Genomic DNA, 14,592 nt, shown 5'->3' on the forward strand with positions numbered 1-14,592 from the left:
CTGACCCAGACGCACCTCAGCTATACCTGGGCTAATTCATCCACTGCGTCACGTCACGAACTTCCTGTCACTCAGTCCAGAGAAACTGAATGTGTTTCCTACCACTGTAGACTCCTGGACGTATTTGCAGTAACTACAGCACGGACACCAACATTTTCCTGGCTACTCATTCCAGAGGGGTAGGCAACATGGTGCCCTCAACCTGTGAGCAGGAGTGAAGAGCATCCCAACAAGAACCAATGTCTGTTCCTCAAGCGTTACAGCCTCCGAGTCATTACCGTACCCACCGCTGATAACAACCCCTTTCTCTCCAACGTTACTTTCCCAGCTTGATACTCTATAACCTACATGCAGCTTTTGCAGGCCATCAGCTGCTGTTGGTGTCAGCCAGCCCATCCTCCTTAGCCCCCAGAGTCCTCCACAGGGAGGGGTCTGTCTGAACCATTATGAGTAACATGTGACCCAGTGTCCATAACACACCACATTTACGAATTACCGCATGTACCAACCGCTGTTTATTACGGTTTGGAGATGAATCTTCACTCATCTCTTCCGTAGGGATGCACTGGTTGCTGCTGTTTCAGGATAGATTCCAGCTCTGTCCACATTGACAGCACAGAGGTGTATCGCCTCTCAGAGGGTCTGGACTCTAAATGAGGAGGGGGGTCATGTAGATTTTCAGTTTTTAGGTTTGTTGCTGTGAGATCTTCATGGGCTGCACCTCACAGTGATGCGTTACAGGCTTTCTTACAAAAGATCCTCCCCTTTCACTCCGCTGAGTTCCTCTCATGACACTTTCTTCAAAACGGCCTCCTACCAATTCGAGGCCTGTGCCTCTGTCACCTGCTGTAGCCTCCTCTGGGTGCCGGGATGGAGGTGGGAGGTTGACTGCAGAGCTGGATACCGAATACCCTGAAACGAAGTCTTCAGCTCCAAACTGCAGCTTAACCCATCCACCAATCACGGCAACAACATGCAGACTCACCCCTCACACTGACCTCCACTTCGCCTGCTGATAGAAAGAGCAAAAATCCTGCCCGAATCAACAATTCCATAATTCAGCAACCAACACTGTTTACAACAATCCACAGACAAGAAATAATGCAAGACACAGCAGAGACAGTAAAGGCTGATTCTGGAGCGATTTGCTGAAATTTATAATCAGCCATTTGTCCATATTGAAAGTTTCTGAACCTGTGCTCTACAGCAGCCTCTTTCTTACCTGAAGGTGTTTCCTGAACTGCACAGCATCAGGCGCGTCCATTCAGTCCAAGACTCGGTGTCAGAGGTGAGCTTCACCAAAGCTGTGATAGGAGCTCCGACGGTGTGACTCTCGTGTCTGTGATCTGATTAACCACATGGCGGATCGATGTGGATTCTAGACTGCAAAGGGCAGTTACTGTACGTGTTCGGGAGATCAGCGTTTCAGATACACCCAGGGCTGGCGTGTTTCATTAGTCTGAAATATGGAAAATCCAGCTGGTGCAAATAACTTGACATTACCACGTTTTAATGAAGGAATTCAACATTTTAATGCTCTTAATTTCTTTGTTTAGTTGATTTTCATTACATCTCAAAAACTGTGTGACTATCGCAAGGAAGCAGGTCTGCGCTGCAATGAGAAGTAAACTGCAATTTAATACTTGTATGAAACACAGTTACAAACAGCTGGCAGATATGCTAAAACAAACAGCGGCCAGACCTGACAGTCACATCAGACTTGAAAATCCTGACCAGTGCACCCCTACTTCAAACCAGCTACAAACATGCACAGCTTCATAAATCATATTGAATATGATATGACATATTCAATCAAACAGCAAGTCTGCATATTTCAAGCATCACCACATCATCAACCCAGCAAAACAGATGCAAACATCTAGCAGAAATAAAGCATCATATCTCTGTATCACGTCATCAGTCCAGCGATGAACAGGCACCACAACATCACTGCAAGAACTCAACTCTTACTTCTATCCATTCAATGAAAACCTTTACTTTCATGCACAGGGACCACTGATATTAACATTAGTGCACATTCAATAACCATCAAAACCGGCATTACAATGCTACTGCGATATTCTAAAAGCCTTAACTTCACACTCTGATGTCTAACCATCATTCCTCTGCTACAGTTCTACTCTGCTATCAGCAACACCCTTCTCTAGGCAGCAAACCAGCAGGGAAATGAAGATAACCATGGTCTTACCTGCTGTCTGGTTGTCAGTCACATGTTGATTGAAGAGCTGGAAATTGAAAGCCCTGATTCTAACTCTACCACTTCGCACTGACATATAACCTTCTACTAATCACTACAGCAGCAGGGGTAACAGCATAGCTTCAAACTCTAATACCCTTACGCTCAAAACTGACATTGCAACAAACTATGAAATCCACAACATAAGCACTTGTACAGAAAGAAATAAGATGCAATCTCAGCAGATCATCATCAGTTCACCAAATCTTTAACCCAGCAATATACTTGTAAAATCCAAGCATCAGGTCATCACATCATCATAATATCTGTAATTCAGCTACAAACAAGCATATTTCATCATCATCAGATCAGCACAGCTCTAGTACAGCAAAATACATGCACAATTCAAGCATCGCATCACAGCATCACATGATCAATCCAGCAACAATCACACAGAATTCAAGTATCACATGATCAATCCAGCAGCAATCACACAGAATTCAGGCATCACATGATCAATCCAGCAACAATCACACAGAATTCAGGCATCACATGATCAATCCAGCAACAATCACACAGAATTCAGGCATTACATTACAGGATCATCACATCATCACATCTTCTGTCCAGCAAAAAATAAGCACAACATCAGCAAAGTTCATAAATCACTATACAGAAATAGCCAAATAGCCAAATTTCTCCTTTTTCCCTACAGTGGAAATCTTTATGCCAAAACCAGCTGTCCTCAAATATTAACATTAGCTGAAATCCAACAGCCATCAAGCAGAAGTCTACATTTCACAGTTAATACTACAATCTAAAGGCCGTCACACCTGGAACCTCTCCTCCTATGCTACAGTTCTACTCTGCTATCAGCAACACCCTTCTCTAGGCAGCAAACCAGCAGGGAAATGAAGATAACCATGGTCTTACCTGCTGTCTGGTTGTCAGTCACATGTTGATTGAAGAGCTGGAAACTGAAAGCCCTGAAACTAACTCTACCACATTACGCTACAACACAAACTTCCACTAAGCACTGCAACAGCAGCAGCAGCAGCATAGCCTCAAACTCTAATACCCTTACACTAAACTCAGCCTGACATTGCCAAAATCTATTAAATCTATAACACAAACACTTGTACAGAAAGAAATAATATTCAATCTGACAAAAAACATCATCAGATCACCAAAACCTTACTCCGGCAACATGCTTGCCAAGTTCAAGTATCATGTCATCACATCATAACATCTGTAATTCTGCTGCAAACATCCATATTTCATCATCATCAGATCAGCACAGCTCTAATACAGTAAAATACACGCATAATTCCAGCATCGCATCACAGCATCACATGATCAATCCAGCAACAATCACACAGAATTCAGGCATTACATTACAGCATCATCACATCATCACATCTTCAATCCAGCAAAAATATGCACAACATCAGCAAAGTTCATACAGCACATCACAGCATCACAGCTCTACATCGGTAAAAAATGTGCAAATAAATCACTATACAGAAATAGCCAAATAGCCAAATTTCTCCTTTTTTCCTACAGTGGAAATCTTTATGCCAAAACCAGCTGTCCTCAAATATTAACATTAGCTGAAATCCAACAGCCATCAAACAGAAGTCTACATTTCACAGTTAATACTACAATCTAAAGGCCGTCACACCTGGAACCTCTCCTCCTATGCTACAGTTCTACTCTGCTATCAGCAACACCCTTCTCTAGGCAACAAACCAGCAGGGAAATGAAGATAACCATGGTCTTACCTGCTGTCTGGTTGTCAGTCACATGTTGATTGAAGAGCTGGAAATTGAAAGCCCTGAAACTAACTCTACCACATTACTCTACAACACAAACTTCCACTAATCACTGCAACAACAGCAGCAGCAGCATAGCCTCAAACTCATCCTTTACACTGAGCTCACCCTGACCTCTGAACTTCCTCTAGTTAAAAAATCAGTAGTAAAGCTCTAGTACGGCAACAGCCAAGATCCCCTCTAAAACACTCAGTTATCATACTATAATTAATCAAATAATAATTAATCATTGTAATTAATCATATAATAATTCAATAATCACAGCACCATGCTTTTAATCCATCATTAAAGCTAATTTAAAACATTACAAAACAATTTCAGATGACCACGTCTTTAATCCAGCAAAACATGTGCACAACTCCAGCATCTTCAGATCACCACATATTAAACCAGCAGCAGCAGAAATCAAACATCACATTACAGCATCATCAGCTCATCACAGTTTCAAACCAGCAGCAAGCTGTTAGGGGTGCACTGATACAGAGATTTTCAGGGCCGAAGTAATACCAGAAAATATGAACGCTAAGATGTGATATGATAAATATGAAAAAAGCATTATGTTACGTTCACTCATTGCAGTACAAGATCAACTTCTCAGGATTCGTTCTTGTTCCAATTCATTGCTCTGCTGATTGTACCAAATTGTACCAATTTCAAAATGACTCAGACTTCAGCGTTAACAGGATGGGAAACGCGCAGACCCTGCCTGTATCTGAAACGCTGATCTCCCGGACATGTGCAGTGGCTGCTCTTGGTGATTTGGGATCTGCATGGATCCTCCGTGTGGTTAAGCAGAACCCGGCATCGGAGCTCCTATCACAGCTTTGGTGAAGCTCACCTCTGACACCGAGTCTTGGACTGAATGGACGCGCCTGATGCTGTGCAGTTCAGGAAACACCTTCAGGTGAGAAAGAGGCTGCTGTAGAGCACAGATTCAGTGCAGTTAATCGAATGTGCAAAAGCTGCAGAAAGTCATCAGCATTGACTCTAAATGGCTAATGATACACTTAATTCCACTATGGTTTGCATTATTTTTTACCTGTGGATGGTGCATTTTATCCCTTTTTCTGTTTTGATACGATGGGAGGGCACCTTCTCCCAGAGACACTTAGCGAGGCAGTGAATCAACAACCAACACAAACGCCTGCAGAGCAGCAGCAGCGCCCCACAATACAGGCACCTACACACCATGCAGCAAAACCCATCAGTGACTCCTGTCTTACCAATCTATGGCAAGATAAACTGCCCAGTACACTTTCAAACAAAGCAAAGCTGATGTGACACAACCGATTCAGGCAAATCTTCCGAATGCTGTACAATTGCGTCGGTGTGAAATCCACTCCATCCCATTTGAGTTAAGCGAGATTCCCGATCCAGTCCTACGTTCCGTGCCGTGTGTTAGATCCACCCGAGAGAGTTGCACAGGCTGAGTTCCCTGTGCTGCCGCTGCCTCCGTCTCCCACAGCATCCCGGCTCCTCCTGCTGCCGTGTGTCTGGAAGCAGCTTAAATTCACACCCCAACCAGCCTGTTAGCCAGTGCGTGTCTCTGGTTCATCACATGCTACTGAGCCACCGACCGCAGCCCAGCTTCATATGATCCTGTCCTTCACCCTCTGCTCACACTCAACCCTGACAAAGAGAAAAAGCACACAACACAACAACATCAGCTTTCAGGAGGCTAAATCATACAATCATACAAGCTGAAGATAAAATGTTTATTCACAAAGGCAAAGGAATTAAGCAACTGAGCTTTGAATATGAGTACAATTCTAACAGTTTAGCACTCCATAAAACTAAATCCATGGATAGGATCACTATTGCAGCAAATCAGGATTACATAAAAAACTCAGTGTTATCAGAAAGTAATGCTTCCACTTCACACTATGACACAACCCTGCTGCTGATCACTGCAGCAGCGATAGCATGGTTTATTCTATGTATTTAACCTGCATGTTTTTTTTAACAATTTCTTGGCAAAACTAAACAAAATATGTTACATGCTAATTATAATATTCTGTACCCACATTCAGACTGTGACTTCTAATGGAGACCTTCATGGCTAAGCCCTCATGATTACACAAGATTGAATAAGCTCACTTGTGTATTGTAATTAAAACAGAAGACTGCATCTTGGGTGTTTTCTGTAGAGATTAGTATCATAATTAGAAGAAACGGATTTCAGATGATATCACAAAGCATTTTTCAGTTCCACAGTGCGTATCATTGCATATTTACCTCATGATATTTTGTTACACCCCTAATAGGCACTGAGATGTTCAGGAACATATACAATTCATCAATCATACAGCAACAGAGCATGGCCCAGAGCAAATGGGTTACTTATATCATACATTTTACATTAAATTATTATCATTTAGCAGACACTCTTATCCAGAGCAATTTTACCAGGTTACATTTTTACATGTTATCCATTTATACAAAAAAGCACAAAGCATTACCAAAACATCACAGAATAATAATTCTTGAAAAAATAACGAAATATTGTATCTCAGTATATACCCATTTTAAAGGCCACCGCACTTCAAAAACATCCATGGAGAAGTGCATGGTACACCGTGACATATAGGTTAATATGAAATATGTAACATTTTAACCTACCCAAATCCAGTTGCGTCTGTAAAGCTGCAAACAGGGGAAGCTGAAACATTACCTTTAAATCTAACATTACTTTCAACCTGTTCCCCTTTATCCTCCTTGATTAACAATAAAACAAATAATTCACAGAATAATTCACACCAATCGCGTAAATGGAGTAAATGAGTACGCTCGCGAAACAGCGCGGATTGTCTGTAGTTTGTGTGCTTGCGAAAGCTACAACGTGAGATTGTTTAATTAACAAGGATGGCATTTATCGATTTAAATTACGTTAAATGCTCATGACACATCGCAGCTTTTGTGAGGTCTGTGTTCTAAACGTTATTGTTCATTGCACTCAACCTAACCTGAAAGTTTATTCTCAGTAATTTAAATCGATCGAACTAAATTTGGCTCCGTTTTGTAATTTTAATTTTGTAACACAAGAAAGCTATAATTGAAACATTTAAGAGAAAGCTTTGGGATTACTTGCCACTTAATTGTTCAAATTGCCAACCTTGTTAATTAAACAACCTCATGCTGTAGCTTTCGCAATAGCGCACAAACTACAGACAATCTGCGCTGTTTCGCGAGCATAATCATTTACTCTATTTACGCACTGGTGTCAATTATTCTGTGAATTATTTGTTTTATTGTTAATCAAGGAGGGTAAAGAGGAACAGGTTGAAAGTAATTATAGATTTAAAGGTAAAGTTTCAGCTTCCCCTGTTTCCAGCTCACCTGCCGCCACTGCTTAAATCTAATGACAATACTGGTATGTCACTGGCTGCAGATTTATGTTTTAGCAACAATTTTGTTTCAGTGAAAAACTGTTGTAATTACGCTTTTAAATGTTGTAAGGAATTCCAAAAGGTTGTATACATGATTGAGAATGTTGTTTGCTAACTTAGTTTGCTTATAGACAATTGTTAAAATAAATTAAAAACACGCATTTCCTGGTTTCAAACTGAATGGTACTCTAAGGTGACTCTCCACCTGGCATTAGACAGTTTGTTCAAGGCAATTCATAATGTAATGAGGATTATTTTGGGCACATCTGAATGTCAGTTCATTATATTAAAATTAAATGTATCCTGAGAACTGCCACACATTTCTCCAGAACTGCTGTTCAAATGATAATTTGTGGCAAACCTGCAACACAAACAAAAAAGACACTTCCATTCTGGAATATGTACTTATACTGTGGGCAAATATGTAAGTTCTGTGCTACTATCAGTTGCAGTTTCATCTTGGACCAATCTGCAATAATATTAACCCACTAATGTAATACAGGAGTAAGATTTGTATCAGTGACAGCTTTGTACCAGCGCTGAAATAAGCAGGGTTTTGCTGTTGTCTAGTCATTGTGTGTATGTGTGAAAAATCTGATTGAACAATGATTGTCAATGTGCTACAAAATTACTCTTTCTGGATTTCTCAGGATTCCTGCTGGAATAAAATTAGTTTATTACCTTCATCATAAAATGGATAATATTTATACATCCCATTCTGACATATGTCACATCATTCCAAAATTGATATAAAGTTAAATATACTATTTCTTACATATTCCATAACAATATTTTTTCATTTAAAATTTTTGTATCTATTATATATGTACATTTTCAACAACCATCAAATGCAAGATATGGGCTAAGTGCATGCTGTGTAGATGAAAAAATAATATCTTAAATGATGTACAAATAAGCATATAAAATGGCATACTAATGGAAAAAAAATGAGTGATTAAATTAAGCCTCTCTCTAAATGATATACAGTATGAAGTAGACATTTTGCCTATTTCCAGATCTCCACATGATAAATAATAGAATAACCTGCATCATGTTCAGAATTTCAAGATTCAGAAACTGAAGACTCTTAAAATAAAAAAGTACTCTTTTTATGACCCTCACCCCTGAACTCCTTGAAAATTACCTTCTGGCTTGTAGGTCCTTCAGTGTCTAGATGCTGTTGCCAGGATGTTCATACCTGGAGAGCAAAGGTTTTATTGTTAATGTCTCATCTCATTTTCAGGACATGTGTGTAGATTTGGTGCCTTTGTTAATTATAAAAACGTTTTTCTCCTCACATTTCTCACAACCAGTTCCATACATGCAAACTGTGTATGGCACTATTTCATACTAACATTTATTTGCATGTTTACATTTACTTGCGTGTATACCTGAAATATGTGGACTCAAATAAATATGACACGCAAAGAAATGAAAAATACAGCCAAATTTCGGTTCTCCAGAAAGCTTCTCCTTTGGAAGCACCGACCTGTTCCTCCTGTTCTAATGTGTGAGGAAATTTTGAGCAGTTTTTTTCTGTCATAAAGTTACTGGCGAAGCACGTTTTCACTGATGGATAATTAATTTTAAAAATTTAACGTACCCTAAAACCCCACAAATGTCGTCAGTAAAGCGAGAAGGTACCGGGGGAAACGGAAAATGGCACCTGAGGAGGCAGCGACGCGCCGGGACGCGCGCGGAGGCCGCCGAAAAGCCACCTCTCAGCCGAAAGTGAACCAACAATTTGAAATACCGTTTTACACACACACACACACACACACATGCACACACACACACACAACCACCATTTTTCAGCTCAATTCGTTAGCTAACCGCACAGCTCCGAGTTTTGGGAACGTTATAACATTACTCTTACATACAGTCAGACGAGACAACCAAGGATGCGCCTCAGGTTGTAACTTATTGTATACCCAAAACACCATTTATTTGTGTCAGGAAATTAACACAATTCTAATATTATCAATAATTTTAGACTTTGTTTTCTAATTCAGTAGTAGGGTATTTTTATGTAAAAACATACCTGTTGGAGAATGTCTGAGGAAAGCTGGGTTCGTTCGTTTGTTTTTTCTGCTGCACTGGAATTGTGTCTCTTTCAGTATCATTGCTTTCAAATTATTTTAATTAACAAATTAACCATACTCTGCTCTAAAGCGACAACCAAAAGACGTCCTCCGTACAACTATAACGTAAATGAGTCGATATGAGCGTGTGGAGAAATGGCGGAGCGCCAAACGGCAGTCGGTGATATACCAGCTACCATGCGCGCGGAGGCATCGTTTGCGCGCCGGTCTGTGAGAACAGCTGCGTGCGTTTTTCTGCCGTACTCTGCCTTCAAATTCACCACAGGCCAATTCACTTCAAAACTTAACCATTTTAAAATACTGTATGCTGAACGCAAAGTGCCCTTAATAACAGTTAAAAGTAGATAAACTGGTTTTGTGTGGAAATTAATTTAATGGAAAGGGGCGCTGCGTCTACAGGTACTGATAATGGCACAGGAAGGCGTCCACGCGCTAAGCTGTGCGCCTTGCATGGAGCTCCACAGCTGCGTACCGATTACAGAGATGAGAGATGCTGTGTTATTTCGAATACACCCATTCCGAGAAACAGAGGCTAAATCGTATAATGGCTAAATGGAGACGATGCTGTTTGTCACCTCATCTCATCATGAAGCTGCAAATATTCGCAACAAGAGTACAGATGACCAGACGGCCAAACTTACGAGATCTGATGACTGCTTCTCGTTATTTCATTCACTTTCTACCGGACTGAAACTAAGGTCCTGGCGCTCCTTCCCCGTAAATGCGCAGTTCCATTGGTGAGGAGTTTTGCAGGCAGGTTTCCTTTGATTTAAATTTGACGCGTGTTACGAAACGCCGACTGGGTCTCCATTCTGTCCCACCCTAATTAATAGCTCTAACGCACCTGTAAGCTGATCGCAACGCATCAACCCACCTTGCATCCCCCCTTTTTATCAAAAGGATGCCTTGCTCTGTCTCCTTAGCATGTTTTATTTCAATTCCTTTAAAATAACAGGAAGAATAACAACACGCAAGCGGCCCCGTCCCTGGAGGAGAAGCCGTACCTGATGCAGGACTACGTGTCCGAGCGCATCGCTGACATCGATGTTAAGACCCTGTCTGTGTTGCCGGATGGCTTCGATAAGGCCGAGTGGATGGCCAGCCACAGTGAGTGCGCGCAGCCCGGTGTCACGGCACCACAGAGCGCGGACGCGGTGTTTTTGGGTTCCGCCTAAACCATATTTCCCGGCACTTATCACGTGAATCAAAACCACCCGTTGTAGCTCTGTTCGTATTTCATTATTAAGGGTTCTTGATTGTCTTGGTCTGTATGGTCTGCATCCATTTCTGAGCACTCCAAATACAAAGCCTCATGTGTTAATAAATAATAGTAATTAATTAATTAATTAATAGTTAATAAGAATTAATAAAAGAGGGACATTGATGAAGGTACAGTAGTATGTTTTGGATGGAACTAAAGTCAAATGTATCCCATGGTTGTCCAGAACCTGTGCTACTCTCACATCTAGACATTCAGACAATATGCAGGTTTGAGTTCAGTTTATGAGCTTGTTCTGCACATGTGAGCAGTGGGAAAACTCTGTGCTCCTTTTCAGCCATCACTTTTTTCAAGCACATCAACATGTTGTCCAGCGCCCTGTCTGACTTCTGCACCACCAGGACCTGCCCCACCACCACCGGCCCTGGTGATATGTGAGTCCCCTCTGCACCTCACCGGCACCAGAGCTCCGCCCCCTCCCTGCAGCCCACAGTCACTGTCAGGAGACCCTTACCTGTTCCGCCTCATTCATTAGCTGGTGGCAGCACTTACTGCTGACCTCAGTCCATGTTTCCTGTTCTGGCCCCAAAACACATGAGCAGTCTTTGTATAATGATGTTAGATTGCAGCGCCTTTTCTGCTCAAGTTCCCAAAAGCCTTTAACTGCTGTCCCCCTGTCTCTGCCTGCTAATTCTTTCCTGTTTGCTCACATTATTGTTAAAACTACGTTTATAGTATATACATATAACATAGTCTTATTGATAAAGCTCTAATCAAATCAGAAGTTTTTTGTATTTTTCAGACAGACATACGACTTGTTACAATATTGTGAATGTTATATAAAGAGGTGCATTTCCCTGTGGCGTCGGAGAGGTTATTTTTGCTGTGTTTCTGTAGGACGTACTATTGGACCGATGAGCACGGGAAAAAGCTGAAGTGCTCGGCCCCGCTGTACACAGACTACACCATGTCCTACATCCAGGAGCTGCTGACAGACGAGGAGGTGTTCCCCACACACACAGGCAGGTCCCCACCCCTTCCTACTTCCAGAAGCAGGCACACAATATTCTCACCTTGCCTATATCCCCTCATCTGCTAAGCAGATAATTATCTTGTCTTCCCTTACCTAATACACCTAAAGCAGGAAGTTTTACATGTCCATTTAGAAAGCCTCATTTTTACTTCAATTCTAGTTCTGTAATTTGCTCAACAACACGAGGGTGACACCTGAGATTGAAACCTGTGTGTTTGCCATAGTCCCAAAGCAATATGCCACACTGCGGGAGTCAGTTGAAGCTGTGCTCAAGGATGGACCAGATCTCAGCTGTTACATTTGCAAGTCTTGGTCAATAGTGAGAGAAGCTAACAGTAATCACAAATGCTCTCCACAGGCTCCTCCTTTCCGAATGGATTCGTGTTCCTGGTGCAGAGGATCTTCCTGTACCTGTTCCATGCGCTGGCGCACCTGTACTGGGCGCACTTCCGGGACGTGGTGCGCATGGAGATGCACCCGCACCTCAACACGGTCTTCGCTCACCTTGTCACCTTCGGCCGGGAGTTCCAGCTGCTGGAGCCAGCTGAGACCGCGCCCATGGAGGACCTCATATCCACCCTCTGCCTCCACCACACCTCCTGATCTCCTCCCTCTGCCTGCACCACACCTCCTGATCTCCACCCTCTGCCTCCACCACACCTCCTGATCTCCACCCTCTGCCTGCACCACACCTCCTGATCTCCTCCGTCTGCCTCCACCACACCTCCTGATCTCCACCCTCTGCCTGCACCACACCTCCTGATCTCCTCCGTCTGCCTGCACCACACCTCCTGATCTCCTCCGTCTGCCTGCACCACACCTCCTGATCTCCTCCCTCTGCCAGCAGAACAGATTCCGCCCCCCAAGCCCAACAGAAAAGGCCAGACTGCTAAAAACACGATCAGCAGGTTTCTTCCTGCAGCTGGAGGTGAGGGTGCAGTGATGCATGGTCTCCATGGCTTCACCATGCTTTCTCTCTCCTGTGGGAATCGTCACCCTGGAGGAGTTAAAGCTGTCCACCGATGACTGCTGAGATCATGAAGGGAGAAGTTTGTTTTTTGGGGAGGGTCACAGCAGAGCCTGAGGAGTATCAACCCCCTACAGAACTGATAATGTCAGAAACAGGATGGAAAGGGTTGCACTGCAGCATCAACACCATATTTTATAAACACTGATTATATTGAATGTGACTGTTTTACATACTCACTTGTACATATTCTAACATTTTCACTTCATGTACCTGACTAAAATGACATATTATGGTATTCCACTGATGAAATACAGTGATTATGGGGTATATTCATGAAGAGGGTGATGAACTGAAAGGATACATTAGCTGGCTGGTTCATATTAAATGTAGGTAGAACTCAAAACTGTATAACCTTCAACAGCCACTGGAGACTATTTCCAACTTATGTGTCCCTATGGTCTTTGCACTATGGAAATCGAGAAACATTTCATATTTGTAGGAGGGCAGCAACACAAGATTGAAGATCGTTTTTATTTCATTCAATCAAGGAGGATATTTTGATTTATAACGTCATGTTATGCGTGTTAAGAAAATGTTTTATATGTTTAGCTGGCATTTCCAATGCTGTATTAATCCCTGCAATATTGCTGATACCAGAAACACACTGAAGTATTCCCACCCTGTACCATTTGTCATACTGAGTTTCTCTGCGTCCACATCGTAAACATGCTGTCAGGGTAACTGGCAGGATGGATACAGAGAGACCAAGCAGTCTTGTCACCTGCTTCCAGTCCTCTAAGAGTACTGTATGAAGCAGACTGCAGAGGTACTGTACTAACCATACTCCCCATGCTCTGCATTGGGTGAAAGTAACAGGTTGCTCCTGGCCACTTGGTCATCTGCCCAAAAGCAAAATAAATACATTCATCATAGTTTTGAACCTGCTTCAGAAATGAACTTTGTTGCATATCTTATATATTTTTTTCTATTCCTGCTAGGTTTGTAAGTCTGATTGTCATTTTTGTGTGTGTACATATAATATACATTTCAATTTTGGATGCTATATTGACATTGTTGTGTTTCCATTTTTATAGTCACTGAATTGTTCATTGTGTATGGCTGCCCACTGAAAAGCGAAAGCTTAAGAACACACACACACACACGCACGCACACACACACACACACACACACAGGTACACTCACACACACACACACACACACACACATACACACACACACACACACACACACACACACACACACACACACACAGGTACACACATGCACGCGCACACACACACACACACACACACACACACACACACACACACAATGACACAATGACAAACTGAAATCCAGAGCATTTTTTGTTTAATCCTAAAAAAAGTACATGATTGACAACACAACCCGGCTCAGTACTTTTCTTAAAAGAAAAAAAAGAAATGAACATAAAAACATAAAAACAAAAATAGTAAAAATAAAAAATGCGATTCTATTTTTCTGCTGAATGTTGTGGGTGTGAGAGTGATGAGTCAGAGTGATGATGGCAGTGCGGGAGCGGGAGATGTGTGAGTAACCCAGCAACCAGCCACACCAGACCAGGTTCATCAGCAACCTCCCACACTCAGGCTACGTCACAGAACACCAGCCTCCACCCCGCCCTTCCCCAACACACACACACATACACCCCCCCCTTCCCACAAACACACACTTCTGCAGCTCCCCCTCCCCACCTCCACATGGGGTATGGACTACTGTGTCAAAAACAACAACAAATAAAACCAATTCATCTTTAAAAAAGAAGCCATGTGGACTTGTAAATACAAGCTGACAGCAAAATTTTAAACAAAAAA

The 14,592-nt window shown here is 42.2% G+C and overlaps 1 protein-coding gene across 1 annotated transcript in view; it reads left to right on the forward strand.

Moving 5' to 3' along the window:
* The window catches only part of LOC118771799 (MOB kinase activator 2), a 32,183-nt gene extending 18,539 nt beyond the window's left edge, over window positions 1–13,644 (forward strand). The window contains exons 2-5 of the mRNA XM_036519853.1: window positions 10,473–10,624; window positions 11,074–11,170; window positions 11,634–11,758; window positions 12,128–13,644. Of these exons, the coding sequence (XP_036375746.1) occupies window positions 10,473–10,624; window positions 11,074–11,170; window positions 11,634–11,758; window positions 12,128–12,372 (619 nt within the window). The 3' untranslated portion in view covers window positions 12,373–13,644. The remainder of the gene's footprint in view (window positions 1–10,472; window positions 10,625–11,073; window positions 11,171–11,633; window positions 11,759–12,127) is intronic.
* Window positions 13,645–14,592: the final 948 nt, after the last annotated feature.

The sequence above is a fragment of the Megalops cyprinoides genome, chromosome 25 (genome assembly GCF_013368585.1).
Source record: "Megalops cyprinoides isolate fMegCyp1 chromosome 25, fMegCyp1.pri, whole genome shotgun sequence".
Taxonomy (NCBI): Eukaryota; Metazoa; Chordata; class Actinopteri; order Elopiformes; family Megalopidae; genus Megalops; species Megalops cyprinoides.